At 44.5% G+C, this 27,346-nt stretch overlaps 1 protein-coding gene across 1 annotated transcript in view; it reads right to left on the reverse strand.

Annotated features, from left to right (window-relative positions):
• SSR3 (signal sequence receptor subunit 3) overlaps positions 1-27,346 on the reverse strand; it is a 104,339-nt gene that overhangs the window by 31,275 nt on the left and 45,718 nt on the right. Inside the window, exon 4 of the mRNA XM_044070491.1 lies at positions 16,152-16,283. Within this exon, the coding sequence (XP_043926426.1) occupies positions 16,152-16,283 (132 nt within the window). The remainder of the gene's footprint in view (positions 1-16,151; positions 16,284-27,346) is intronic.

Here is a 27,346-nt window from a genome sequence, read left to right on the forward strand (position 1 = left end):
TCCTTGCTGTCCGCTTGGATCAGGCAGTCGTCCAGATATGGGTAGATTTGTATTCCTCGTTGTCTGCAGAAAGCAATTACTGATGCCAGGCATTTCGTAAACACTCTGGGTGCAGTAGATAAGCCAAAGGGCAATGCAGCAATGCAGAGAATTGATAATGGGTTGAACCTGCAAGAAATCGGAGGTATCTTCTGCAATCTTGTCTGATAGGGACATGCAGGTATGTCTCCTTGAGGTCCAACGTTACCAGCCAAGACTCCTTGCCCAGCATGGAAAGAAGCTGATGTAATGTGAGCATCTTGAATTTTGGTACCTCTAGATATGTGTTTAGAATAGATAGGTCTAAGATGGGTCTCCAATCTTTGTCCTTCCTTGGTACCAGAAATAGTCTTGAACAAAAACCTTGACCTTGTTCTTATGCAGGTACCTCTTGAATTGCTTTCATAGCCATGAGAGTGGAAATTTGTTTTTGTGCCTCTGCCCATTGATTTTGTGGTAGGTTTGGCATGCCTCTCATTTTTGGAAGGGTGTGAAAGTGGAACCTGTAGCCTCTATCTATAATATCCAGAATCCATTTGTCCTTTGTAACAATGTGCCAGTTTTTTGAAAATAAGGCCAGTTTTCCGCCCAAAGGTGCTGCCATTATTGCTTTGTTTGGCAGGCATAGGGGAAAGTCATTGTGTCTGTTTTCTAAATGACTGTGGTCTATCTTCTCCACCTCTTGGGGCTGGTGCTTGCCACTGCCTAGCTCTGTAAGATCCTTGAGGTTGTCCTCTACCCCTTGGGCGTCTGTACCTACCCCTTTGGGGTCTGTCCGTGGCTGGAAAGGACCAATTTTTTGAAGGGCAGTTTCTGCTGAAGCGTGGAGGCTGCACCTGCAAGAAATCTTTAACTGTTTGCATAGATTTCGCTTTTTCCTCCATTTTCTTTAGTACCTCCTCCGCTTGAACACCAAACAATACATCTTTTTGTAGTGGTGCATCTAATAACTTTGCTTTGACATGATCTGGTAAGGTTTGCTCTTTGAGCCAAGCATGTCTACGTATGACAGACCCCGTGACAGCAGCTCTACATGAGAATTCTAAAGCATCAAAACCACACTGTAAGGTATGTTTCCCCACTTGTTCTGCTCCATGCAACAAATCCTGCAACTCTTTCAAATCTGGTTGTTCTGTTTGTGTCATTTTGCTTTTCAGCTGAGATAGCAAGAACTGCTGGTACTTTAACATATGAAATTGACAGTTTAATGCCCTCATGGTTAAAGTGGCTGATGTATACACCTTTTTCCCCCACCTTCCTAATGCTCTGGAATCTCTCTCTGAAGGTAAAGGGTTTTTAGCAGTAGAGGCCTTAACCCCCTTGGGACCCTGAGAAATAGTTTCTGGGTCAGCAGAAGGGCTTTTATAAAGGAACTGGTGAGAATCAGGAACCCGGTAATATCTGTCTGGTTTAACAGGGGCAGGAGGTAAAGAGTCTGGATTAAGACTGGCTTCTGCATACACATCATCCAAAATATCTAAGACAGGAGGAATAGCCAGGGGCCAATGCTGGGGAAGCAGCAGAAATTCCCTGAGCCTTTTCTTGGAATCTGAGTAATCTTGGCCTTCCCAGTGGAAGTGATCTCCCAATGTATGAAGGGTTTCCCCAAAAGAGTAGTCCTCGGGGGGGGGGAGACCGAGGGAATAGACTCCTCAGCATCAGAGTCTTCAAATGGGGAATAGGCGTAATCCTGGTCCTCAGAAAGGTCTGAGGTAATAGAAGCCTGGTCTGAGGAAGGGAAGTCTTCCTCCAACCTGGGTCTTTTGTCTGAGGGGGGTTGAAAACCCCTGATAAGTGTAATCAAATCCTCAGCCATTTTAAGCATCTGTTTTTTAGGCATGGGGCCTTGAGAGGGGGTCTTGAGGACCCTGTTTTTTAATTTTCATTGGAGCTTTAGAATTAGAGAACGATTTAATAGAGAAGGTGGTAGGCCTGAAAACGCCTTCAGAAATGGCAGGCCTCGCTAAATTTTCCATTTCTCCGCCAAGAGTGGCATCGGTATCTGCAGTGGGAATGGAGACAGAGGAAGCTGCGACCTCGGGTACTGAAGTCGCCGGTAAAATAGTTTCATCGGTAGTCAGGGGCTGCGTAGGTGCCTCGCTGAGAACCGGAGAACCGGTGGTGGCCTTAGCGTGATCTCAGTACTCGGTGCAGGCCTCGGATGTCTGTCCTTATCCTTGCGTATTTTGCCTGAAACTGGCGTCGGTAAATCCGACGACATGATATAATTAAATTTTTTGCCAAAATAATGAAGGGCGAACTCCGCCCGGCGCTTAATAGTGCGCTTGTTAAACCTAGCACAAAAACGGCAGGCCGAAACATCGTGGTCTGGCTCTAAGCAAGGTATACAGTAAGAGTGAAAATCCTTATGCGGTTTTAACTTTGTCTGACATCGGTCTGAGGCAAGAAAAGTTTCCCCAACGGGGTACTTAGCTTTAAAGAAGACTTCGGCTAAAATACTTTTCGTAAATCTCAGGAGCTGGCCGACCGGCACTTGCGAACTGCTTCTGCTTCGGGCACCGCGCGGCAAGAAAGACTGAAGAAAATGGCGTCGGCTGCCTCTTTTATACCCCTGTCGCACTGACGTCAGGGAGGAAGCGACGACAACCGACGCCGGACCTAGACTTTGGAATTCGGCCGACCGAGGACCCGCCTGACGGCAGGATAACCCAAGTGTGATGACTGCAGCTGTATGCACGATGAACATCCTGGAATTCTTTATTTTCCACACAGTCAGGAATCAACATAATTTTCTGTTTAAGCAGTCCAATAACATGTTGCTGATATTTTAACATATGAAATTGACAGTTTAAAGCGCTAATGGCCAAGGTTGCAGAAGTGTAAACCTTCTTACCCCATCTATCCAGTGCCCTGGAGTCTCTAATCAGAAGGATAGGATTTTTCGCAGTAGAAGCCTTAATGCCCTTGGGCCCCTGTGAAACAGTCTCTGGATCTGCAATAGGATTTTTGAAAAGGAACTTGTGGGACTCAGGGACCATGTAGTATCTGTCAGGTTTTCTGGGAGCAGGAGGCAGGGAATCAAGGGCCAAACTAGATTCTGAGAAAGCATCATCATCAATGTCTAGTACAGGAGGAATAGCTAAAGGCCTATGCTGAGATAGAAGGAAATCCCCAAGCCTCTTTTCTGAATCAGAAATATCCTGGCGTTCCCAGTGGAAATGCTCCCTTAGAGTATGTAAGATTTCCCCAAAAGAAACATCCTCGGGAGGGGAAGCAGAGGGAAGAGAGTCCTCTGCACCAGAATCTTCATAAGTAGGTAAGGGCAAATCCAGATCATCAGAAGAGTCAGAAAAAAAACAGAATCCTGATCAAAGGATTCATAATCAACTTCAGTCCTAGGCCTCTTAGAAGGGGGAGGGGGTTGGCTACCCCTGATTAGAGTTATTAGATCTTCAGCCATTCTCATCATTTGTTTTTTAGGCCTAGAGGCCTGAGCATGTGGGCCTGGGTGTCGGTTTCTTAGACATGGATCAAGATTTAGGCCTAAGTAAAGAAGGATCGGTTTAATATGCAAGTCTGTAGGCCTGAATACACCCTCAGAAGCCGGTGCCTGCACAGCGACTCCAAACCCATCCAAGGTAGAAACATCTGCGGGTTCCATAGTTGAAGCATCTTGTGGCATACCGGACTCCGAATGGGTCTACTGTAGAGGCATGCGAATCAGAAGTAGCGGGTATCAGGGGCTGCAAAAGCGGCTCACTGAGTACTGGCAAACTGACGACTGGCTTAGGAGAAGCGTCGTCGGCAGTTTTGGACCTCGGCAGTCTCTGTCTTTATATTTGCTTTTTGTTCAGAATCCCGGTAGTCGGATGGCTAACCGTTGGCATTTCTGGATAATTAAACTGAGAACCGAAATATTTAAAGGTGAAAATATACTGATGACGGATAGTGTACTGATTAAATAAAGCACAAAACCGACAGCAAGGTACGTCGTCCTGGTCAGGGCTTAGGTAAGGAATACAGTACGAATTAAAATTTTTATGAGGTATTTGCTTTCCGCAAGTAATGCAATTATTAACTTTTACTGACATCGGTAAGGAGCAAGAAAAAGTTTCCCCAATGGGGTACTTAGCTTTAGTTGAAGACTTCGGTTCTGAAACTCAAAAACGAAAATTTCAGGAGTCAGCCAACCAGCACTTACGAACTGCTTCTGCTTCGTGCATCGCATGGCAAGAAAGACTGATGTAATGGCGTCGGCTGCATGTTTTATACCAGACGACCTGACGTCATGGAAGAAGGGACAGCAACCGACGCAGGACCCAAGACTTTGTTAATCAGGCCAACTGAGGGCTACCTGCAAGCAGAGAACCCAATTGTAATGACTGCAACAGTGAGACACGTAGAACATCCACTAGAACATCCACCAACAGTGGTTACAAATCCTTTGAAAGACACCAGATAGAAAACCTTTTCCATTTGGAGATGTAGGATTTCCTAGTATTGGGTTTTCTGGCCTCCTGCAGAACTTGCAGCATGTCCTCAGAGAAAAAGTGTCTGAAAGGAATCAAAAGCCTATTACCCACAGGGTCAGTTGCAGAGTTGACATTTGTGAGTGCATAAGAGATACCTTGTCCTGCATGACCAGATCTATTCTGTGGGGTAACTTGTGATGACTGCCCTTGGCTAAATGTAGAAGAAGGGGGAACTAGTGCTGTCTTGGCCAAAAGGGAGTCACCAGCAAGAGTTTTGTTTGTTCCTGATGAATGTTCAACAGAACCTTTCGGAGGAGTGGGAAGGGGGGAATGCATATAGAAACATCCCCTTCCAGGAAAAGGACAAGGCATCCATCTATCATGCCAAATGATCCAGGAGTCTGGAACAAAACTTGGGAATTTGTCAGTTTATGGAGGAGGTGAAGAGATCTACCAGAGGTGTACCCCACCAATAGACCATGTCCAGAAACACATCCCTGTGTAACCATCCATTCATGGGACTGAGTCATAGACCAGCTCAATGCGTCTGCCACAACACTGAGTTGAAGGAATGTAAATCACCTGGAGGGTGAGCAGACTCTTGTGATGCTAACTCCCAGGCTTGGAGAGCCAGTCTGGACAGAAAACGAGATTTGCTCCCTCCCTGCTTGCTGACACACCAGAGAACTGTGGTATTGTCTGTAAACCATTTCAGAGCAACTGGGAGAAGAAAGGGTTTGAAGATTTGTAGAGCGAAAACAGGGCTCTCATCTCCTTTATGCTGATGTATTCCCTCTTCTGAGAGGGGGACCACACATTTCTAACCCTCCATGAAGCAAGGGCTGCTCCCCACCCCAAGTCTGAAGAATCCATGTACAGCTCCTGAGTAGGAGGGGGTGGTTGCAAGGATAAGCCTGGATTACTTGTAACCTGCTAAATCCACTTTTTTCAGACAGGGTAGCAGGGGTGTTATAAACTCCAGTGGAAGGGAGTGTTGTACCCAAACCGTTCTCAGAAACCACTAGAATTTCCTCAAGTGTAACCTGTCTAAAGGTAGCATGGGAAAAGTGGATGCCATGAACCTCAGGAATCGGATAAATTCCCTGGCAGTCAGGGATTGAAGTGGGCCTTGAAGTAGGATGTTAGGGACAGGACCTTATCTGGTGATAAGGAAGCCAACATCCTGTCTGTCTGGATCCTGCATCCTAGGAAAATGTAGTAATGAGAAGAAACCAGGGTAGGTTTTGGTAGTTTGACAGCGAAACCTAGACCCTCCAGCAGCACCTCCGTGAAGAGGAGATTCTCCTGAAGGGTGGCTGATGACTGAGTCTGGAGGAGATTGTCGTCCATGTACAGGAAAATTTGTCTGCCCTGTTGCTTGCAAAAGGCTATAACAGGAACTAAGCATTTTGTGAAGACCCTTGTGGATGAAGGCAATCCAGAAGGCACAGCAGAGAACTGAAAATGTGAGGACGCAATAGCAAAGCAAAGATACTTCCTGGACTGAGGATGGATGGGAATATGAAGCTAATCATCCTTGATGTCCTGGGAGACCATAAAGGCCTGATGAAGGATGAGGGGAAGAACGAGCAGGGTTAACATTCGAAAAGTGGGAACCTCCAGGAAAATATTTAGATGGGATAAGTCTAGGATAGGTCTCCAAGTACTATTCTTCGTGGAGACCAAGAACATCCTAGAGTAGAACCCTCTTCCTACTTGAGAGGGTGGCACCTACTGAATGGTGCCCTGAGAGAGAAGACTGGAAATTACCTGAGGAAAGAGATCCAACTGTTCCCTCGGAGGATGGAGAACACCCCTGAAGGAAGGAGGCGTTTTCCACACCATAAAGAATCCTTGAAGGATAATGGAGAAAGCTCAAGAGTCCTGGGTGATCAGTTTCCAAGCAGAGACAGAGCGAGAGCGAGAGAGAAAGGAAACCATGAAGGGAGAGAGGAGTTAGGGTGCAAGGGGGTAGGTAGTCACAGACTACCTGGCTTTGCCAGAAAGGGCTGCTTCTGAGCAGTAGGAGTTGCTGTGGAAGATTTGGAGGAAAACTGCTTCCTAGCATCTCCTTCCTTACAATAGGGGTCTCAGTAGGGTAGTTCCTCTGAAATCTTGGGACAGGGTACATAAAAATGTGCTTAAGGTCTTGCAGCTCTTTGCATTTTTCCTGTAATGACTTTAAAGAGTTCTTCAGCAGAGGTACCAAATAATGCCTTGTTGTCCATCAGGCAAAAGAGTTCTTCAGCAGAGGTACCAAATAATGCCTTGTTGTCCATCAGGCAAAGGTTGAAGCCTGAGAAAGAAGTATCTCCTGAGAACTGACCCGGATAGCGAGAGTGAGAGAGTGAGAGAGAGCGCGTGTGAGAGAGAGCGAGAGAGCGCGTGTGAGAGAGCGTGTGAGAGAGAGCGCGAGTGTGAGAGAGCGCGAGTGTGAGAGAGCGCGAGTGTGAGAGAGCGCGAGTGTGAGAGAGAGAGAGAGAGCGCGAGTGAGAGAGAGAGAGCGCGAGTGAGAGAGAGAGAGAGCGCGAGTGAGAGAGAGAGCGAGTGAGAGAGAGAGCGAGTGTGAGAGAGCGAGTGTGAGAGAGAGCGAGTGTGAGAGAGCACGAGTGTGAGAGAGAGAGAGAGAGCGCGTGTGAGAGAGAGAGAGTGTGAGAGAGAGAGAGAGAGAGCGCGTGTGAGAGAGAGAGAGAGAGAGAGAGAGAGAGCGCGTGTGAGAGAGAGAGAGAGAGAGAGAGAGAGAGAGAGCGCGCGTGTGAGAGAGAGAGAGAGCGCGCGTGTGAGAGAGAGAGAGCGCGCGTGTGTGAGAGAGAGAGAGAGAGCGAGTGTGTGTGAGAGAGAGCGAGTGTGTGTGAGAGAGAGCGAGTGTGTGAGAGAGAGAGCGAGTGTGTGTGAGAGAGAGAGAGAGTTCTGAAAATAGCTTACCGGCGTCCAAGAAAAGGGCCAAAAGAATAATTTAGCCATATGGGTTTGGTAATTAATGGCCCTGGATGCCAGTCTTGCTGAGGTATAAACTTTCTTCCCCAGTCTCTCCATAACTTTACTCTCTTGGTCTGAAGGGAGCAAGGAAGTGGAAGCCAACATCTTGGAGGCCTTGTCAGCACACACTGAAATTGTTGCAGGGTCTGCAGAAAGACATTTAAACAGAAACTTGGAATCCTCTGGCACCTTATAGAACGTGTCTGGCCTTTTAGGGGCAGAAGGCTGAGAATCAGGGCACTTAGAGGCTGCAGAAAATGCATCCAGGAAGGCTGGCAGAATAAGGGGTATAGCAGACAGGGAAGGGGAGTCCATCTGCAGGAGGTCATAATATCTTTCGGATGTCAGACATCTGCCCATTTGAAGAACTTCCTCATTTTAAAAAGAAGTTGTATCTTACCATAACGTTCCACCTGTCTTGTTGATCTTCATCTATTCTTGACTGCTGGGTTGTCTATTCTGATCCTCAGAACTGGTCCGGCCGTTATACAGCTCGCGCCAGCTAAAAATATCTCGAGCTAATAGTCTACCCACAATGCCCCTATCCCATTTATCTCACATAGAGTTTGCAGACTTACAGAAAGTGAGAAGAAACATGAGCCCATACAAAGAAGCCATGTCCAAGGTGAACCCTAAAGATGCACCCAGGACAAGAGTTCACTCCTCCAAGAATTCACAGGTGGGGGAAGGAGGGTGAGAAGCCAAGAATAGATGAAGATCGACAACACAGATGGAACATTATGGTAAGATACAACTTCTTTACCTGTTGTCAATCTTCATCTATTCTTGACTGCTGTGACAAGAGTCCCCAGCTACTTTAGATCCCAGGCGGCCCTATGGGAGGATATTCCTAAGAACCATAGAACCAAAGGAAGCTTTTCACCTGGAGACCAGATCTAATTTGTTGTTCTTCTTTTGGCCTTTCCCGGTTAGGGGTCGCCACAGCGGAACTCCGGTCTGCTAATGATTGGCAGTAGATCTTTTTACAGGTGCCAGCTCGACGCCCAACCTTCAGCGAAAGCACGCCCATTCTACGCATGTCTTTCAAATGCCACTTGACCGCGGGGAGGACATCTAATTTGTAATGAGTGATAAAGGTATGTGGAGTAGCCCACGCTGCTGCACATATTTCATTCATGGAAGCCTTGGAATGGAAAACAGATGACGTGGCCACTGACCTGGTGGAATGCACTCTCACTGGTGCAGGTAATGTGAAATTCTTTTTATTATATATGCAAGTAATACAATCTCTCAGCCATTTTGACAAGGTAACTTTGGAAACAGACATCCCTAAAGTTGGGCTGGAGAAGGAAACAAACAACTGTTCTGAATTTCTAAATTCTTTAGTTCTGTTGAGATAGAAATGGAATTGTCTGCGAACATCCAGCAAATGTAGACAATACTCACCTTTGTTGGAAAAATTGGGGAAGAAAACAGGCAAGTCTATGGTTTGATTAAATGTTGGACTCAAGACTACCTTTGAAAGAAGAGGATGGATTGGTTCCGAGTGAAACGTTATCCTTGTGAAAAATTAAGTAAGAGGATTTTGAACACAAGGCCTGCATCTCAGAAACTCATCTTGTTGAAGTTATAGCTATGAGAAAAAGTGTTTTCCACGAAAGAAACTAAGTCGCATGTTGCTGCTGGCTCATAAGAGGAAAGCACCAAAGACTGGAAAACAATGGTCAAATCCCATGGCGGTAGGGCGTCTTTAAATAGAGGACAGAGGTCCTTTGAGGAACACTTTACAAAATGAGAAATTAGAGAAAGTCCCTGAAACCGTTATGAAAATTAGAAATGGCAACTGTACAGGCGGAGGCCCCTTGATCAAAAAGAATGGTTAGAAATTCTAGAACTTTCTCCACTGATGCAGAGAAAGGATTGATATATTCCCAGAATGAAAATCTCCTCCACTTACTAAAGTATAATTTCCTGATGGATGGTCTACGGGAAGCCAGCAGAATTTTCCACACAAGAGGAGGTATATCTTTATGCCTGGCAAACAGCGGAATTGGAGGAATCAGGCTGTCAAGCTTGAGGTTTTGAAAGTTGGGGTGCACCAATCCCTGAGGGGAGACTGCAGGTCTGGAACTGGGTCCAGAATCCACTGTCCAACTAGATGAGGCCACAGGAAGGGGAATCAAATTTGTCAAGGCCAACAAGGAGCAATGAGGATCACTGTTTCTCAACCTGGCTGCTTTCTTGAGAGAAAGTGGGATTACAGGGAAGGGGGGGAGGCATAGAGGAGACCCAGGGGCCAATTGAGAAGAAGAGCATCCCTTGGTGACTCTCTCTGGGGGGGGGGGGGGTCAGGGCAAAGTAGCTTCTGCACTTCTTGTTTGAGGGTGGTGCAAAAGGGTCGCAGCAAGGCTGGCCCCAGCGATGAAAAATCCTCCTTGCTACCTCGGGATTGAGAGACTACTCGCGAGGCAATAGAATGCATCTGTTCAGTTTGTCTGCTATCACGTCTGAACTCCCCGAGATGTGCATTGCTATCAAAAAGTGGTTGGAGGAAATAGCCCATTGCCACAGTCTCAGGGCCTCTCGATACAGAGGGTAGGACTTGCTTCCCCCTTGTTTGTTGATATACCAGACCAGGGGAGGACAGGTTGAAAGCTTGCAATGCTAGAAGTACTGCCCTCAACTCCAGGACATTAATATGCAGGATGGCCTCTACTGGGGACCAAGTGCCTTGAACTGTTCTTCCCAGATAATGCTCCCCCACCCCATCTGGGAGGAATCCATGGTCACTATGGCCTTGGGTTGAGGGGGGACAAAAGGATGGCCTAATAGGATTTCCTTGGATTCCCATCAACCAGGAAAAATCTTTTTTTTGCAGTGGCTTTTGATTAATATGGAGTTGTTCATTGGATGGAGTAGAACAGACCACTGTGATGCTAGAAGCCATTGTAGTAGGTGCATGTGAAACCTCGCTAATGGAACTAGAGTAATGGTCGCTGCCATGGACCCCAACACTTGAAGGACCAGAAGAGCTGGAACTTTGTTTTGCAAATGGGATGTACTTGGGATTTTATTTTCTGTTACTCCAGAAATGGTGTTTAGATGAGTTCCTATGAATTCTAAATCTTGCGAGGGGCTTAGTTGAGATTTTGTTTGACTGACTGTGATTCCCAAGCTCAAGAACAAATGTGAAGTGAATTTTGCTGCTAGTAGTAGTAGATGCCTGGTAGGAGCAGTGATGAGCCAGTTGTCTAAATATGGAAACATCTGGAATCTGTGCAGTCTCAAGTGAATTGTCACTGTTGCCATACATCTGGTGAAGACCCTGGGGGCTGTAGTGAGACCAAAAGACAACACTGTGAATTGAAAATGACTGGCCCTCAGCCGGAAGTGGAGAAACCTTCTGGAGTGCTTGTCCATTTTTATGTGGTAGTACGCGTCTTGAAGGTCTATAGAGCAGATTCAATCCTTTTCCTCCAAAAGGGGAAGTATAGGCTGAACCGTGACCATCTGGAATTTGGACTGTTGAACAAATATACTTAGAATGCCGAGATCCAGTATAGGTCTCCAGTCCCCTGTCTTTTTTGGCACCAAAAAGAACCTTGAGTAAAATCCACATCTTTTCTGGTCTGGTGAGACTTCCTGGATGAGGTTTTTGTAGCAGCTTTTAGATTTCTTAAGGCTGCTTGGTCTCTGATTGGGTGGAACACTGGGGAGACTTGTTAGAATGGGATAAAGGGTGAAGGGGATAGAATAACCTCTGGTAATAATTATCTGCATCCAAACATCCGTGGTTATCTGTCGCCACCCTTTTGCATACAGAGAAAATCTTTCCCAGACTGCTTCCAGAAGTAAGCAATCAGGTCTCCATTCAGGAGCACTGGTAGGGCCGGCCAAAGAAAGTCTCTGAAACCCTGATTCTGCAGACCACCTCTGCGTTGGCATTTTCCATTAAAGGTCCCCCCCTCTGCCCAGAGGGAAGCACTCAGCATGTGCGTCTTGGAAAAGGCCCTTGGGGACTTTTTGAAAACACACTTTCCCACTCCTCTGATTCCTACCGTAGGATCGTTGGGGGGAGTGGGGGAGGAAAAACATATGCTCCCAGCAGATAGGGTCTTCCCATCCTTCTCACACAACTTTGGGGCCGAACAAAGATCTGTCAAAAGGAGCATTGACTAAGGAAGACAAATGGCTCCGCAAACTCCACAGGTGCATCCAAGCATGTCTTCTAATAGCAATGCCCGAACCAGCTGACCTGGCTGTCCCTTCGGGTGCATATGAAATGAGCTTCCTGGATGAGTTGGAAATGGACTCCAGGGTAGCTAACTGGGAGGCCACTTTTTCTTGGCCCTTATCAGATAGAGCTCCTGCTAGAATGTCAGAAAACTCCTTGATCAGATATCTCTGGAGCCTAGTAAAATGTGCCAGAAAATTCAAGGACCTTAAGGTGAAGGTCAATGATGCATTGACTCACTTTCCAAATCCGTCTATCGCTCTAGATTCTCGGTTAGGGGGATGAACAGATGAACTTTCCTCGATGAGTTTCTGTTTGGTGGCTGCCGCTACCACCATGGCATCTACTGCTAGCCCTTCAGCCCAATGTTGGTGGTCCTCAGGTGCAGGAACTATCATATCCGGTCTCTGGGAAATCGGTTCTATGGAGTCAGGATAACATATTACACACTACGTTTTATCGAAAATATCCACAATAAAACAGCTTGTTACACGCCTCCAGTCTCCATCCCAAACACACTATTAATAATATTCCGAAATCTTATTGTTTGCGCTTAAAGAGAATCTGTTCTTCACAGCAGGATTTGACACAATCCCAAAAGGATTTAGCCAACAGATTTCTAGCTAGGGGATATGGTACACAGATCGGCCATGCATTGGGCCAACAACCAATCCAGGGGTACCTTATTACAATACAAACATACATCCAGGAAGGAGAATGAGGATACCTTGAGAACTGTCACTACCATCTGGCAGAAATACAGCTTTCTTACTGATGTTATTGACAAACATTGAAATATTCTGAAGGCTAATGAACAACTGGGTGACCTTTTGGGGGACAAATGCTCATTTTCCTTCAGGCGGGACAAAACCTTAGGGCCCCATTTATCTCACTATAAGAAAATTATGCATAAGTGCTTTCAGTGACGGACTCTTCAGGGGAGTCCAGGTGTTTCCTCTTGCATGTTTTCTTCTGAATTAGGCTCCTGGGTGGGAATGTCTGAGGTGGTCTCGGAAGAAGGGTGGTCCTCAGTTGGGATATCTTGTAACCTTGGAGCTCGCTGTCCGGGAGAAGAGGTTGATGGAAGCTTCTGGTAAGTAGGGGTCAGGGGGTGAAACTTTGATACAGTAGGATTCACCTGTGAACCTGCGGTGGCTAATGCCCTCTCCATAGCCTGTAAAGCAGCCCCCCCCCCCCCAGAGGAGTGATGGGAGCCTGGAAAAGAGAAAAACAAACTCGGAACTGGGGTCACACCTTGCTCCGAGACACCAAACTCCATGGCCGGAGCCGTGGAAGGACCCCCAGCCGCTGGAGTTCCAAGAGGAAAGGACGACTTTGAATTAAAAATAAATAAATAAAGCAGGAGTCAGCTCAAACCTCTTGGGCCCGAAAGCAAAGCCACAGTCTCAGGACTGCATCGGTTCTGAAGGAACCAAGGAAATCAGAGCAGAGTCTGGAACTGAAGGCAAGGGGGCTGTCTGTGCCGGAGCAATATGAACCTGAGTAGTCAGAGTAGGGAGCTTTGAAGCCTCCGAGGAGGTTGGAGGAGGAGGAACAGCCTGAGGAGTCCTGGGAGAAAAAAATCCCTGCTCCAGGAGGGAGAGGAGGTTTGGGAAGACGAAGAGAGACCCCTCACCATGAAGAGCTGGTCCACCAACCTCACCACATCGACCACTGTAAGAATCCAGGGAGGAGCAAATACACAAACCAGAGGGAGATTCTGGCCTTTTTAGAAAGGGAATGGAAAGTTGACCACAGAAGGGGTCAATGGAAGGGGAATACTTTGTCCTAGGTGTATACAGCAGATCAAATTTTCGGCACTAAAGAGAGCGGGGTGACCTGCTGCAGTTGCAGGAGAAGATGTCAGCACTGACACAGAAAATAAAGAAGCCAGTGCCAACTGAGATGTCGGTGCAGAAGCCAGTGCTGGTGTTGGTGCCAAAAAAGGAATCTGAGAGCTCTCAGTTCCGAGGAGGAACCAACAGAAGGAGACTTTTGCTTTCTTGATGTCGGTGCCGATGGAGATGTCAGTACCAAGGAACTGCTTTTGAAACCAGAGGACTTAGGAGACTTGTCGGCCTTGCATAAAGCTTCTTCAAAAGGGGACTTAAGAAGCCCTTTAAAAATGAGCTTATTTTGTCATTCTACCAAGGCCCTAGTACTGAAGGCCTGGCAAATGGAACACTCAAAGTCTAAATGAGGAGCACTCAGACAATACCTACAAGCTGAATGCCAGTCAGAGTTGGGCATTGTTTGGCCATAGTCCTGGCACTGCTTAAAACCAGTCCTGCCCTTAGACTTTTCTGCCATGTTGACAAGTGGTAGAGGAGAAGTCAACACACACACACACACACAGACACACACAGACACACACAGACACACACAGACACACACAGACACACACAGACACACACAGACACACACACACACACACACACAAACAAACAAAAGAAAGGAAAGGAGAAAGTTCCACCAACAATGGTAGAAAGAACTACCAAAATGTTAAAGAAAAATGGAGAGAGGAAAGACTATCAGCGATGGTAGGAAAAGAATACCAACAGGTATGGAAAAAGGAAAAGGTGGTTAGAAAGATGAAGAAAATTAAAGTTTGAGAATGAAAGGAAGAAAGACGAATGTATTTTAAATTTGCAACAGGAGACTAGGCTGATATGTCTTGCTATAAAAGAGTGGCAAATGAGATCTGAGGTAAATGGGAGAGGGGCATTGTAGGTAGACTATTCATTAGAGAGATATTTGACTGCTGCAAGCTGTACAACGGCCTGACTGGTTCTGAAGATCAGAACAAACAATAAGCAGTCAGGAACAGATGAAGATTGAAATCAGATCAATGGTTTCCCCAAAAGAGGAGAATCGGTCCATTTTTGATTCTTCTTTTGGGGAAGCATATCCCAAAGGAAATTAAATTTGGGCAGAATAAGCCAAAAACTCCTCCCAGAAGGATCCTCTTCATCTAAAGAAAGCTCCTCAAAAATCCTCTTTTGTGGAGTAGAGGGAGGGAGGGAGAGATCCAATGACGGTCTCAGGGCCATAAATGCACTGAACAGGCCTTGGGAAAAAGCATGTCACTCCCCCAGCTGTTCTTGGGGGGACAGGAGAAGCATGCTTTGTTTTCATTTTTTTCTTCTTTTCTTCTGAGGGACATCCATGCAATGGAAGGACGATGGGCCCAATGTCGGCCTACACTCAACAATGCTGGAAGGAACATCTTCTCAGACAATGATCTGTGGAATGCCATGCTGGCCTTCAGTTACAATGAGCTGAGGTTCCCCCTCTACATCCGGAATGGATGCCTACGTATCCACCAAGGACATGCTGGTAGGATCCTTCAAGGCATCCACTCCGGTACCCATGAAGGAGCATCTACAGACTCTGAAACGGTCTCTGGGCCAACAACGGCCTTGAGAGACATCTGGAACTGGAGGAGCAGTAGGTAAGTCAGGCCGAGATTTCTTGTCCTTCTTAGCTAGTGGCTCACTTGAAGGGCCCAACACACCTTCCATATTGTGAGCAAGACATTAAAGGCACTGGTTTTCAAAATACAAATTAAGAGAAGCTAACCGGCTACACAAGATCTTGGTGACAAAGGCCTTGCAAACAGAACAGGTAGTATGCTCGTGATCAGGGCCTAGGCAAAATAAACAAAAGGTCATGAGAGTCCTTATATGGAATTTGCCTTCCACACTGACACTTGCCCTTCCTAGCTGACATGCAACCGCAAAAAAAAAAAAAAAAAAAAAAAAAAAAACAGTAGCAAGAAAAGCAATAAGCAACACCCCCCAACAGGTCACTTACCTGATCAGGCTCTGCAAATTCTCTGTCGAGCAATGACCGGACATGATGACCTGACTGGCAGCAGAAAAATTGAGGATTGGTATGTGAAGATGTCCGCTTTATACCAGATGTCATTTTATGACCGACATACGACCAGCTGTATGTGCAACGCCGCACATACCCTACAGTAGCATTAGAGTCAGCGTGGCAGACTCCCCCCCCCCCCCCATGTTACGAATACTGCAACATATGAACAGAAGAACATCTGCAAGGACTTTCATTAAAATGAACTGCTAAGGGGTTTGATGTACATTTTTAAAGAGTTAAGTAACAATTTACTGGATAACCAACTGAATTTTCTATGTAATGTGTTTGAGCTGTGTTATACTCCCTGGAAGGCAGCAGCAGAGACTTTAGAGGAATAAAGTTGTGTGCTTTACATACAGCTCTGAATTTATCTGACAAAATGCATCCCTTTTTTACCACACAGACAAATTATTTATGGAAATAACTGTGGAAACCTTTTGTGTATAGCCTTAAATAAAATCAAATACCTTCCTTCTTTTTTGCAGACAAAGAGAGTCTACAATATAAAACTAGCATATTCAGAAAACCATAAAAAAAAGAGTGTGAACAGACTATATACAACAATACTTTGATAAATTATTTTGAATCAACATAAAAAAAAAAAAACACATTACTGAAAAGGATACACAGTAGGGTTGAAGTTTTTCAGGATAAAAAATGAGGCAAAGATGACCAGCACCAAGAAAAGGGTGTTGTTGTAGAAGATGGAAAATGTTGTGGCTTCATAATCTGCAACTTCATTTTTCTTCCACAGGATTCTGTAAACAGGGACAGAAAGGATTAGAAAGCATTCTTCCCTGAACACTGTGTAAAGTCACTGAGTAACAACGTCTATGCAACAACTGAAGTGGCCTATAACTAAACCCTTGTTCAGACTAACAAACAGTAAGCATTTTGTCTGCTCTCAATGGAAACAAATGTTTTACAGTCAGTCCTCTGACACACCATTTAAATATTTCTACCTTCTACACACTTCAGAGTACATGCAGTGCAGGAAAACAATTCCTAACGAATTTAAAACTACCCAGAGCAAAAAGGGGAATCTTTAACCTGATATTATCACAACATATACTGTTTTATTTTCAGCAGATATGAAACTCGGTACCAAAGAGTAGTGAGTAACAAAGTGTAACACAAATTATTCTAACAGAAAGTATGCATTTTGCCCTTTGACAGTCTACCTGCAAACAGCAAAAAAATGTAGGAATTGTTCTTCACTGTGCAGAATGCTAAAAACAATGTGAGCAAGTAGTTATGATTTAAAATGCAAAAAAAAAAAAAATATATATATATATATATATATATATATATATATATATATATATATATAATCAATGAAGATAATGCACAAGGAATTTACCAGTACATGATGCAGACGGGTTCAGGTTATCAGGAGCAGCCTTAGGTAAATTGGCGCTTTAGGAAAAAGGGCTTCACGGCACCCCCCCCTCACCACCACCACCACACTACCTGGTGCCCCATCCTGGTCTAGCTAGACCAAATAAATGAGAGGCACCCTAGGCGACTGCCTAGTTGGCCTATGCCTAAGGCTGGCTATGCACGTTATTATACAGTAATGTATATAACAGGGTGACACGAAAAAAGTGAGACCTGTTCTGACTGTTACCTGAAAATAAGAAGATCAGTGAATCAAAAGATCAGGGCGTACTCAGCACAAAAGTAGAGATGCACAAAAATGACACCAAACAACAAACCATACCTGCAAAGTTATTGTTAAATAATGTAATCATTTAAAATGACAGGACTTTGACTTAGTTGAGCGTTAATACAAAACCAAAATTACTACAAATCTGAAATTGGCATAACTAACACAAAGTCCAAGATGGCTACTTCTCAAAAAATTAATTTTTATTCCAGGTATTGAGCTCTCAGAATTAGTGTACATATATACATATGCACACACAGATAATAACTATATACATATATAGACACATATACACACGTGCACACACACCGGGGGGGGGGGGTGTTTACTATTTTACAAAAAAAAAAAAAGTTGTTTGAAGGAGAAGGGCAATGTTCAACATTCATTATTCTCCTGTACTTTCAACTCTCCCCTTTTCAACCCCATCCCCTTTGTTTCCCGCTCAATATTTCAACAGGGAGCCATTTAAAATATATAGCAGTAAATTGGCAGCTTCAGTGGTACAATGACTGCAGCTCTTACTATGAAGTAGGAAGCATCATAACCATAATCGATATTTTCACACAGTTACAATTTTGAAAACTCAAAAATGCCAGCACGCTTTTGCAGGAAAACAGGTTTTCTAGTTTAGAGACATCCCCCATGGGCAATTTTCTAGCTTCCTACAGAAGGGATTTATCTACTCTGTATGCAGACAGCACACCATTATGACAAAAATACTTTGCAGAAGTGCCAATCAGACCAGGAATGAATATTCCACATGCAATATTAATCTAGGCGTATTATGACGAAACACTGACAGCTGTGAATCATGCTCTCGTTTCTCTTATACTTTCATTTCCCAATAAGTCTCAACAACAAACTGCCCAACCTGGAGGTTCTCCTGCATTTGGAACAAATTTGTAGCTGTGTAATTTTTAATGGAGGATTGAGTACTTCAGGCATGCATATACCGTAATGAAAAAGCAAGTTATTACACTGCAACTCCCCAATACCCAAATGCACAAGGTGGCTACAGTGACATGAGGAGGGGAACAAAACAGTCAACAAAGAGATGGATGGATGGATGAAAGATCACTGAAACCTCACTCAGTTCTCTGCATTTTTACCAGAGTTACTCTAGAGTGGGGCTGGCTGAAAGTCTTTGAATATTAATAAAGATGTATAAAACCTCAATGATTTGCTATTTGGGGGGCACAGTCCACTGCAGTTTTAACTTTACTTAAGGACTTTCAACCATCCCCTGGTAAGCCCTGCTGAAATGAAGTTTTAAGCCATTTTAATGGAGTCAGACTTCTAGCATAAGCAGTACAAACCACAAAATATCATAAGTTCAACAGTGTGAGCCACTAAGTCTGCAGTCAGAAGGAAAAGTTTCTCACAGCCCCTATCCATTTTACCTTTCCACTTCAGAAACTATTTCACTAGATAAAAAAGCTAGGACTGCACTGTCAAAGACCAAACTATACTGCTGCAACTCAATTCCCTAAGTCATTATAAGACTCACATCCATAAGGAACGGTCAAGAAAAGGCAACACATTAGTTATGGACAAACCACACGAAAGATAGAAAAAAATAACCTTAATATGCATCGTCTCAACAGATACATACAGCTTTTTTTTTGTTGTTTAAATTTTTTTTTTTTTTTTTTTTTTTTTTACAAAGAGCTACTGTAAACTGGATGTGTAAAATGTCACAGCAAGCGATACTTTGTTTAACCTATGAAGAGTTGGAAACTCATCATGACAGCAGATATTCAACACCATTCCTGCCTCTTTGGCAATCCATAACACATGGGAGGTATACACTTGCCGAAGGACAATGCAACGGGCTTCAGTTTTCTAACAGCAAATACTACATCGTCCTGCTAGCCTAAGCAGCTAGCCTAAGCAGCTGAAAAAGATGAAAGTCACAACAAACAGGAGAGGTAACTCATCTAAACTGCAGGCAGGAATTATCTTTACATTTTTCCCCCCTCAACCAAGATCCCAATTACAAATTATTGAACAACATTTAACAGAGCATACTTGCATATATACCTGCATACAAACAATTCAAGCAAAGGTAAGAATGCCCTTTTAGCGTGCCAATATACCAAACTAGCTGTTCTCATAACAGGTGTCCAGGCTGTTCTTAAAAAAACATCTTGACTAGTGCTTGCTTTAATGTAATTTGGTAGTCTATTCCATGGATCAGCTACTCCCTCTCAGCGAGCCAATTAGTACACTTCTCATTCCTACGGAATCTTCTACATGGGTTATTCATTCTTTCTATGCTACTTTTTTATGAACCCAAACATTTTCAGAGGTAGCGGTTTCTAAATGCCCTATAGACCTGAATATGATTTCCTCTTAAATATATCTTTAAGAAACATTGTACAAGTTTAGATATTTCAGTCTTTCATAGGTAGGTACTAGGCTATCGGCCCACGGGCCTATGTAAGCCTAGCCAACAAGGTTCCCTGGCTTACGCCACCAGAGAAAGTTAATTTCCTGTGCCCCTGTCGAGCAGAGCCACAGGTGATCACGGGGTGTATTTCCTATTTCCCATCCACTCACCAAGATTTTTCTTTTAGAGTGCTAATGAGGAACTTTGCTTGACATAGATGGTTAACTTGTTCCAGAGTATAGAAAAGTCTCTGGGACATGAATCTATCCCTCCAACATATCCTGTTTATTGTGGTGACAAGGTTTAGGACCTTAGGGCATGTAGCTCGGAGGGATTGGGATTTCTTTAGGTGTAGCATGTCCAACAGCTATGGGTTTAATGCAGCTTTATATGTTAGGCAGAGATCTCCTCGGAGTAGGCGATATGCTACAGAGTAAAGCTGGAGTTTTTTGAGACGGTCAGCGTGCAGGGCATCTGTTTGAGGCCAGTAATCCTCTTAGTGAGGTACTTCTGTGGCCTTTCCAGCTGCTGCAGATGTCTTGTGAGGTACATTCCAAAAGGGGGCTTTGTACTCTATAATGGGTCTAATGAGTGCTGAGTAGAGTGGAACAATTGCCTCTTTTTCCTGGATGAGAACCCTTCTGTAATGAGGTGTGCCACAGAGAAGGATTTCCTGACTACTGTGGCGATGTGATTATCATAGGAGAGACTACTATCCACCTGGGTCCCAAGGTCTCTTATCACACATTCGGCATTAAGTAGACTGCCGTTTATGTGGTAGTTCATGGGTACAGTTTTTACCAAAGGGGATGACAATGCACTTTGGCATTGAGCTTGAGGCCATGCCTCTGACACCAGGCATCTGTCTCAGTGAGGCCCTTCTGTAGGATATCCACATCATTTGGGGATTCGACTATGGCTCCTAGTTTGCAGTCATCCGTGAACTTCATTAGCCAGAGGCCTTCTGTGTTAAACAGGAGAGGTCCCAGGACTGAACCCTGTGATACTCCACTTGTCACTGGTTTGAAGTTGGAGTCTGCAACTTTTACAGTGTGGGTTCTGTCAGTGAGCCAGTTGGCAACCTATCTTGGGACATAGGGATTTATACCTAGTTTAGTGAGTTTAGCTTTAATTCCAGAATGGGGGATGGTGTCGAAAGCCTTGGTGAGGTCAAGATAGGCTGTGAACCACCTTACCTTCGTCTATGGCTTTGCTGACTGCCTCAAAGAAGTCAATCAGGTTCAGAAGGCATGATCTGCCTTTCACAACCCCGACCTGAGTGGGATCCAGAGTTTGGAAGTTACCAATGTCTTTGTTTATGAGTTCCATGAGGATACGTTCCATGGCCTTGCAGACCAGGCTCATCAGGCTAATAGGGCGATAGTTCCCAGGATCAGTGGTGACCCCCCCTTTGTGGAGTGGGATAAATGTTGCTGTGCGCCATTCAGTGGGCACAAAGCCTGACGTGAGACTATGATTGAACATGGCGCTTAGGTGGGGAGCCAGTTTGTTCTGAAGTTCGTGTAAAATGCAGCCTGGGATGTTGTCCGGTCCCATGGATGCTGTGTTTTTGGTTTTAGAGAGTGCAGTTTTTACCTGCATAGATGTGATTACAGGGACTCTCCATTCTTCCTGTATAGATATGGGCCCTTTAGGGGGTGAGAGGGGGGTAAAGTTAGCACTGAACCTATCTGCCAGGATGTTGGCAATATCAGTTGTTTCTGTAATTTTCGTGCCGCTGTGCTGTAACTCAGAGCAGATCTGCATGTTGCCATTGAGATTCTTTACATAGCTATAGAATGCTTTGTGACTGCCCTTAGAATCAGTGGCGATTTTGTTTTGATACATTTCCACTGTACTCTTTCCAGTTTACAACTGCTTGCTTTTTTATAAAGTTTGCAGACTGTTCTTATTTCCTACAGTTTATAAATCTTTATACAACCTATAGTTCTACAACCATCATTAACCAATCGGTTGATAGGAGGAACTCCACGTTCGATCTACCTATATATCCAGGTCCTTAGTTTCAATCACGGTCTGCTGTATTAAGTATGCACCTTTCAAATGGCCCACAAGAACATCATCAATCTCTGTCACTATACCAACCAACAAAATAAAAAGTACAGTTTTGTAAGTAAATTTACCATAAATGGTAGATGTTTGAATGAACACAGATGAAGTAGCTTTTGGTAAATAGGATACATCCTGCATAGCCAGCTGCTAGAGCTAAACATCACTTTCCACATACCTAAACCATTGGCAGCTCGAGCAGTAGAAAAATAAATGGATTGGGTTGGGTGCAAAGTCCAACAAAGCTTTAATGCCAATTGAAAGTGGGAGGCTAGAACCTGGAAAGAGGTCAAAGCTAAGTAAATAAAGTTCTCACTCTGGCAACAAAAAGTATACAAAAAGGGGGATGGAGGGAGGGAGTGGCTACTGTAGTAGTGATCATTCAAACATCTACTATTATTGTAAGTCTACTTACACAATTATTCTACTCTCTACATGGCTAGATGTCTATCTTATGCTGGGTGACAGGAGAAAGGATGAGGGTCCAGGAGCCCATGAAGAATGGTCCTAGAAAAGCCTACACTATACCTAGACAAACGATTAATTTTCTTCAGCTCTACATGAGCTGCCAATGGTCTGGACACTTGGAAGGTGCCCTTAAGCTCTGGTATATACCTCATCAGAATACAACTCATGTAGTTTAGGCTACTGCAACAGTGAGCAAATGATAAGAATCATGTGTTCCTCTAACAGTATCATGGCATATTATGACACCTACTGTTAGGTCTCTTTTATTGCCAGTTCAACAATAGGTAATCTCATGTTACTATCCCACATTTTATACGCTTCTGTATTTTTGTCAGTTTGGCCATATTATTTTTTCAGATTTTGCCAAGTACATGCATTTAATGTGTCACAGAAATTCACCAAGTATAAGATAGATTTTGACATGATGTTACTGTGAAGCTTTTCTTCCACGGCCTCCCTGAAAATGGGCTCTGCCCAATCACATTTTCCAAGGCAACAGTTAGTCATTCACTAAATAACTGGCACATACTATGCTACAGCAATATGAATTTATCAGAAGTCAGTATCAAGATACCACAATATTCCACAGCTCTTAAAAGTACCCTTCCTTGGTAAATGCAAATGTGACTACACATACAAAGTCATCAAGACAGTCATCATATCATCCCCAACACTGCACTAGGACAAGGCAAACCTAAAACACTAAGGAAACAGAAAGAGGGACTAATGACAAGGTAAACACTGTCAAACATCTGCAGTTATGGAGTGTTCCCTCACAGATACCTATTTTCACCATTCCAGCCAATGCAAAACTGTAATGCACAAAAGGCAAACCATTCATCTAAACCTGTCACAGCAAGTAGTTCTCCAGTTCGATCCTTGGCTGGGGTGCCTTCTGTACGGAGTATGCATGTCCTCCCTGTGGTCACGTGAGTTTCCTCCGGGTGCTCCGGTTTCCTCCCACATCCCAAAGACATGCTGTAGGTTGATAGGACACTCTAAATTGGCACTAGGTGTGAGTGTGTGCGTGTGCCTTCTGTGGAAGGTTGGGCACTGGGCTGGCAACTCAACACCGTAAAACTCCACTGCTAATCATGCGTGGACAAGGTGATCCGCTGTGGCGACCCCTAACCGGGAAAAGCCGAAAGAAGAAAAAGATTCATAGTAACTAGCAAAACAGCGCCACAGCCCTAATTTATTAAAGGGAAAATGAGACAAAACATTTAAAGATTTTTAAACATCGTTGGCCCCCAAAATGCATGCCACTAATGTCTCCCAGAAAAGTACAGTTGTGTACACTTACCATAAATGTAGATGTTAGAGTGTCTTCACTGTTGCAGTCATCACTGTAGGGTTCTTCCTTCCGGCAGGCAGTCCTCGGTCGGCCAGAATCCCAAAGTTTGGGTCCGGCGTCGGCTGTTCAGTCATGCTCCCTGACGTCAGAGTGCCAGGAGTATAAAGCTGCCAGCCGACGCCATGTTCTCCAGTTTTTCTTGCCCCAGATGTCAGGTGCCTAAAAATGAAGGCCAATAGTAAAAACCAAAAAATAACATACCACAAACCCCATAGCCTGTAGCAAATACACCTCAAAAGAAAGGTGAAGTAGGTAGGCACACTAGTGAAAGTATAAGAGGGGACAGGAGGGAGGGTAACCAGACTGCAACAGTGAAGACACTAACATCTACATTTATGGTAAGTGTACACAACTGTACTATGTTCATCGTGTTTCACTGTTGCAGTCATCACTGTAGGGTTGAATCCCAAAGCTGAGATAAGGGGTGGTGGTTATAGAGAAGAAGGGGTGGCTAGAAGGCCCTGCAAGACTGCAGAAGCAAAGCCTGCCCTAGATTTAGAGTAAAGAGGGAGATCAAAGTGCTTAGAGAAAGTATGCACTGAACTCCAAGTTGCAGCTTCCAAAATGTCTTTGGTAGGTACTCCCCTGAGAAAGGCAGCTGAAGTAGCAGCAGCTCTGGTAGAGTGAGTCCTAATTTTTCCTGGGATTTGCTTTCCATGATGAGAGTAACAAAATCTGATTCCATGCACAATCCATTTAGAAATGGTCTGTTTTGAAATGGCTTTGCCTTGGGAGTTTGTTGCATAAGAAACAAACAGTTGCTCTGTTTTCCTGATATCCTTGGTTCTGTCCAGGTAAAAACGAAGTTGTCTGTGTACATCCAAGGAATGCAAGATCCTTTCCCCTTATTTTGTGGATTAGTGAAAAAGTTGGCAGGTGAATAGTTTGATTTAAAGCCACTTTGGAAACCACTTTAGGCATGAAAGTAGGATTAGTCCTTAAAGACACCCTATCTTGGTGAAAAATAATATAAGGTTCCACAGCCATGAGTGCTTGTAACTCCGAGACTCTCCTGGCTGAAGTCAAAGCCAGTAGGATAGCTGTCTTCCATGATAAATACTTAATATCAGTTGTGGCAGCAGGCTCAAAAGGAGGCAGAGTGAGTTTTTCCAGAACATAGTTGAGGTCCCAGGCAGGTATGGGTGGTGTCCTAGGGGGCCTTAAATTCTTTGCTCCTCGGAGATATTGTTTCAGAAGTGGATGCGAAAAGATTGGAGGGCCTGTACTGTAATGTGCAGAGATAGCTCAGGCATGAATTTTTATGGAGGAGAAGGATAAACCCTTGTGTAGCATGTCTATTAGGTAAAGCAAAATCAGAGGGCTATTAGGAATGAGAGGATCCGAATCCTGAGCATGCATCCAGGTGCAAAATGTCTTCCATTTGCCTGCATAAGATTTTCTAGTGCTAGGCCGTCTGGCTTCTAAAATAACATCCATGACCTTTTTGGGAAGGGTAGGATTAATCATAGACCCTGAATACGCCAAGCTGCCAGGCTGAGAGTTTTGACATGAGAGTGCAGAACCTGGCCCTGGTGTTGGGACAAAAGATTGGGAATCTGAGGCAAAATCCAAGGTGGTTCCCGAGATAGATTCTTCAGTGTTGAGTACCAGAATTGACGAGGCCAATTTGGAGCCAGTAGAATCATAATCTTGGGCTTGTCCTGCTTGATCTTTAATAACACCCGTGGTAGAAGAGGTAGTGGTGGAAAGGCATACCCCCTGAGGTTTTTCCAACTGAATGACAGTGCATCCACTTTTCATGCTAGCTTGTGAAAAGTCCTTGTGCAAAAAATCTGTAACTGGTTGTAGAAGATCCCTGAAAGCCAAGAGGGCATTCTGAACAGCTAACATCTCTTTTAAATTGATATGCAGGTGCTTCTGATCCTCTGTCCAAAAACCTTGCAGACCCTTTCCCTGCAAGTGGGCTCCCCATGCGTAATCGGAGGCGTCCGTGGTTAACACTTGGCTGGCTGGAGGTAGACTGAAGGCTTTGCCTTTGTTGTGAAGACATGCCATGGTCCACCAGTGGAATTCCTTTTGTAGGCAAGGTAAGACAGCAATCTGTGTGTCTAGACTGTGGCAATGCTGGGACCATACACTTTTTAGGTACCACTGTATTTTTCTCATATGTAGTCTTGCATTTGGTATGAGAAGGATGCAGGAGGCCATGTAACCCAAAGCCTGCAGGAATTTCCTTGCAATTAGCTGAGTTCTAGAAGCCAAGGTTTTGAAAGTGGAAGCCAGCTGTAGTTGTTTTTCGGATGTCAGGAATGCCATCTGGGTTGTTGTGTTTAAAAGAGCACCCAGAAAAGTTATCTGTTGTGTGGGGGTCAAATTTGACTTTATGTTCACAGTGAATCCCAGATACTTGAGAAGATTTTGAACAAATTCCAGGTGCTGGAGTAAAACATACTTGCTGTCTGCTTGAATAAGGCAGTCGTCCAGATAAGGGTAAATTTGAATACCCTTGAGTTTGCAATAAGCTACTACTGGTGCCAGGCACTTGGTGAAGACCCTGGGCGCAGTAGACAAGCCAAAGGGCAGCGCAGAGAATTGGTAATGTTTCGAGCCGGCCTTGAACCGGAGGTATTTTCTGCACTCCTGTCTGATAGGGATGTGTAGGTAAGCCTCCTTTAAATCCAATGTCACCATCCATGCATTTTTGCTCAACATTGGCAGGAGCTGCTGCAGAGTAAGCATTTTGAACTTTGGTATCTCCAGGAAAGTGTTTAACACTAATAGATCCAGGATGGGTCTCCATGAGTTTTGCTTTCTGGGAACTAGAAAGAGCCTTGAGTAAAAGCCTTGCCCAGTCTCCGATTGTGGAACCAGTTCTATGGCCCTCATAGCCATGAGGGATCCCACCAGGTTTAATGCCTCAGACCATTGGCGTTTTTGTAGGTCTGGCCATCCGTTTGGTCTTGGCAAGGTATGAAAGTGGAATTTGTAACCTCTTGAAACTACATCCAGAACCCACTTGTCTTGGGTTATGCAAGTCCAAACTTGTTGAAAAAGAGAGTGTTTTCCTCCTAGAGGGGCATCCAGGAGAGAAGTTCCTGGAGCCTTGCAGGGGGAGTCATTGAGCCCATTTTCTATATGATTGAGATCTATCCTTTCCACCCCTGGAGGTGGAAGCACTCCATTGTCTAGGTCTGTAAGAGGTCTGTGTTTGAGGCCCCCCTCTGGTGCGCCTATATCTACCCCTCTGAGACCTGTCCGAGCTGGGAAAAGACCAATTTTTTGTTGGCCAATTTCTGCTAAATCTAGGGGGCTGAACTTGTAAGAAATCCTTAACCGTTTGCATGGATTTTGCCTTATCCTCCATTTTCTTTATTACCTCTTCAGCCTTAGGCCCAAACAAAACATTATGCTGAACAGGAGCATCCAGTAACTTTGCTTTCACTTGGTCAGGTAAGTTTTGTTCCTTTACCAAGCATGTCTTCTAATGACTGTGCCAGAGGCAGCCGCCCTGCAAGAAGCCTCCAAGGCATCAAAACCACAGTGCAAACCATGCTTCCACACTTGTTCAGTAGCATGCATCAAATCATGTAATTCCTTATTATCTGCACATGCAGAAATGGTACCTAACTTTTGTTTCATAACAGACAGTAGAAATTGCTGATATTTTAGCATATGGAATTGGCAATTTAAAGCTCTAATCGATAAAGTAGCAGAAGTATACACTTTTTTGCCCCATCTCTCCAAAGCTCTGGAATCCTTATCTGTCGGAATAGGATTTTTAGCAGAGGCAGCCTTAACCCCCTTAGGACCCTGAGAAATGGTTTCTGGATCAGCAGTAGGATTTTTGAAAAGGAACTGGTGGGAGTCAGAGACCCTGTAATATCGGTCGGGCTTAGCAGGGGCTGGAGGAAAG

Source organism: Protopterus annectens, chromosome 4.part1 (genome assembly GCF_019279795.1).
Source record: "Protopterus annectens isolate FY-2018-M chromosome 4.part1, PAN1.0, whole genome shotgun sequence".
Classification (NCBI taxonomy): Eukaryota; Metazoa; Chordata; order Ceratodontiformes; family Protopteridae; genus Protopterus; species Protopterus annectens.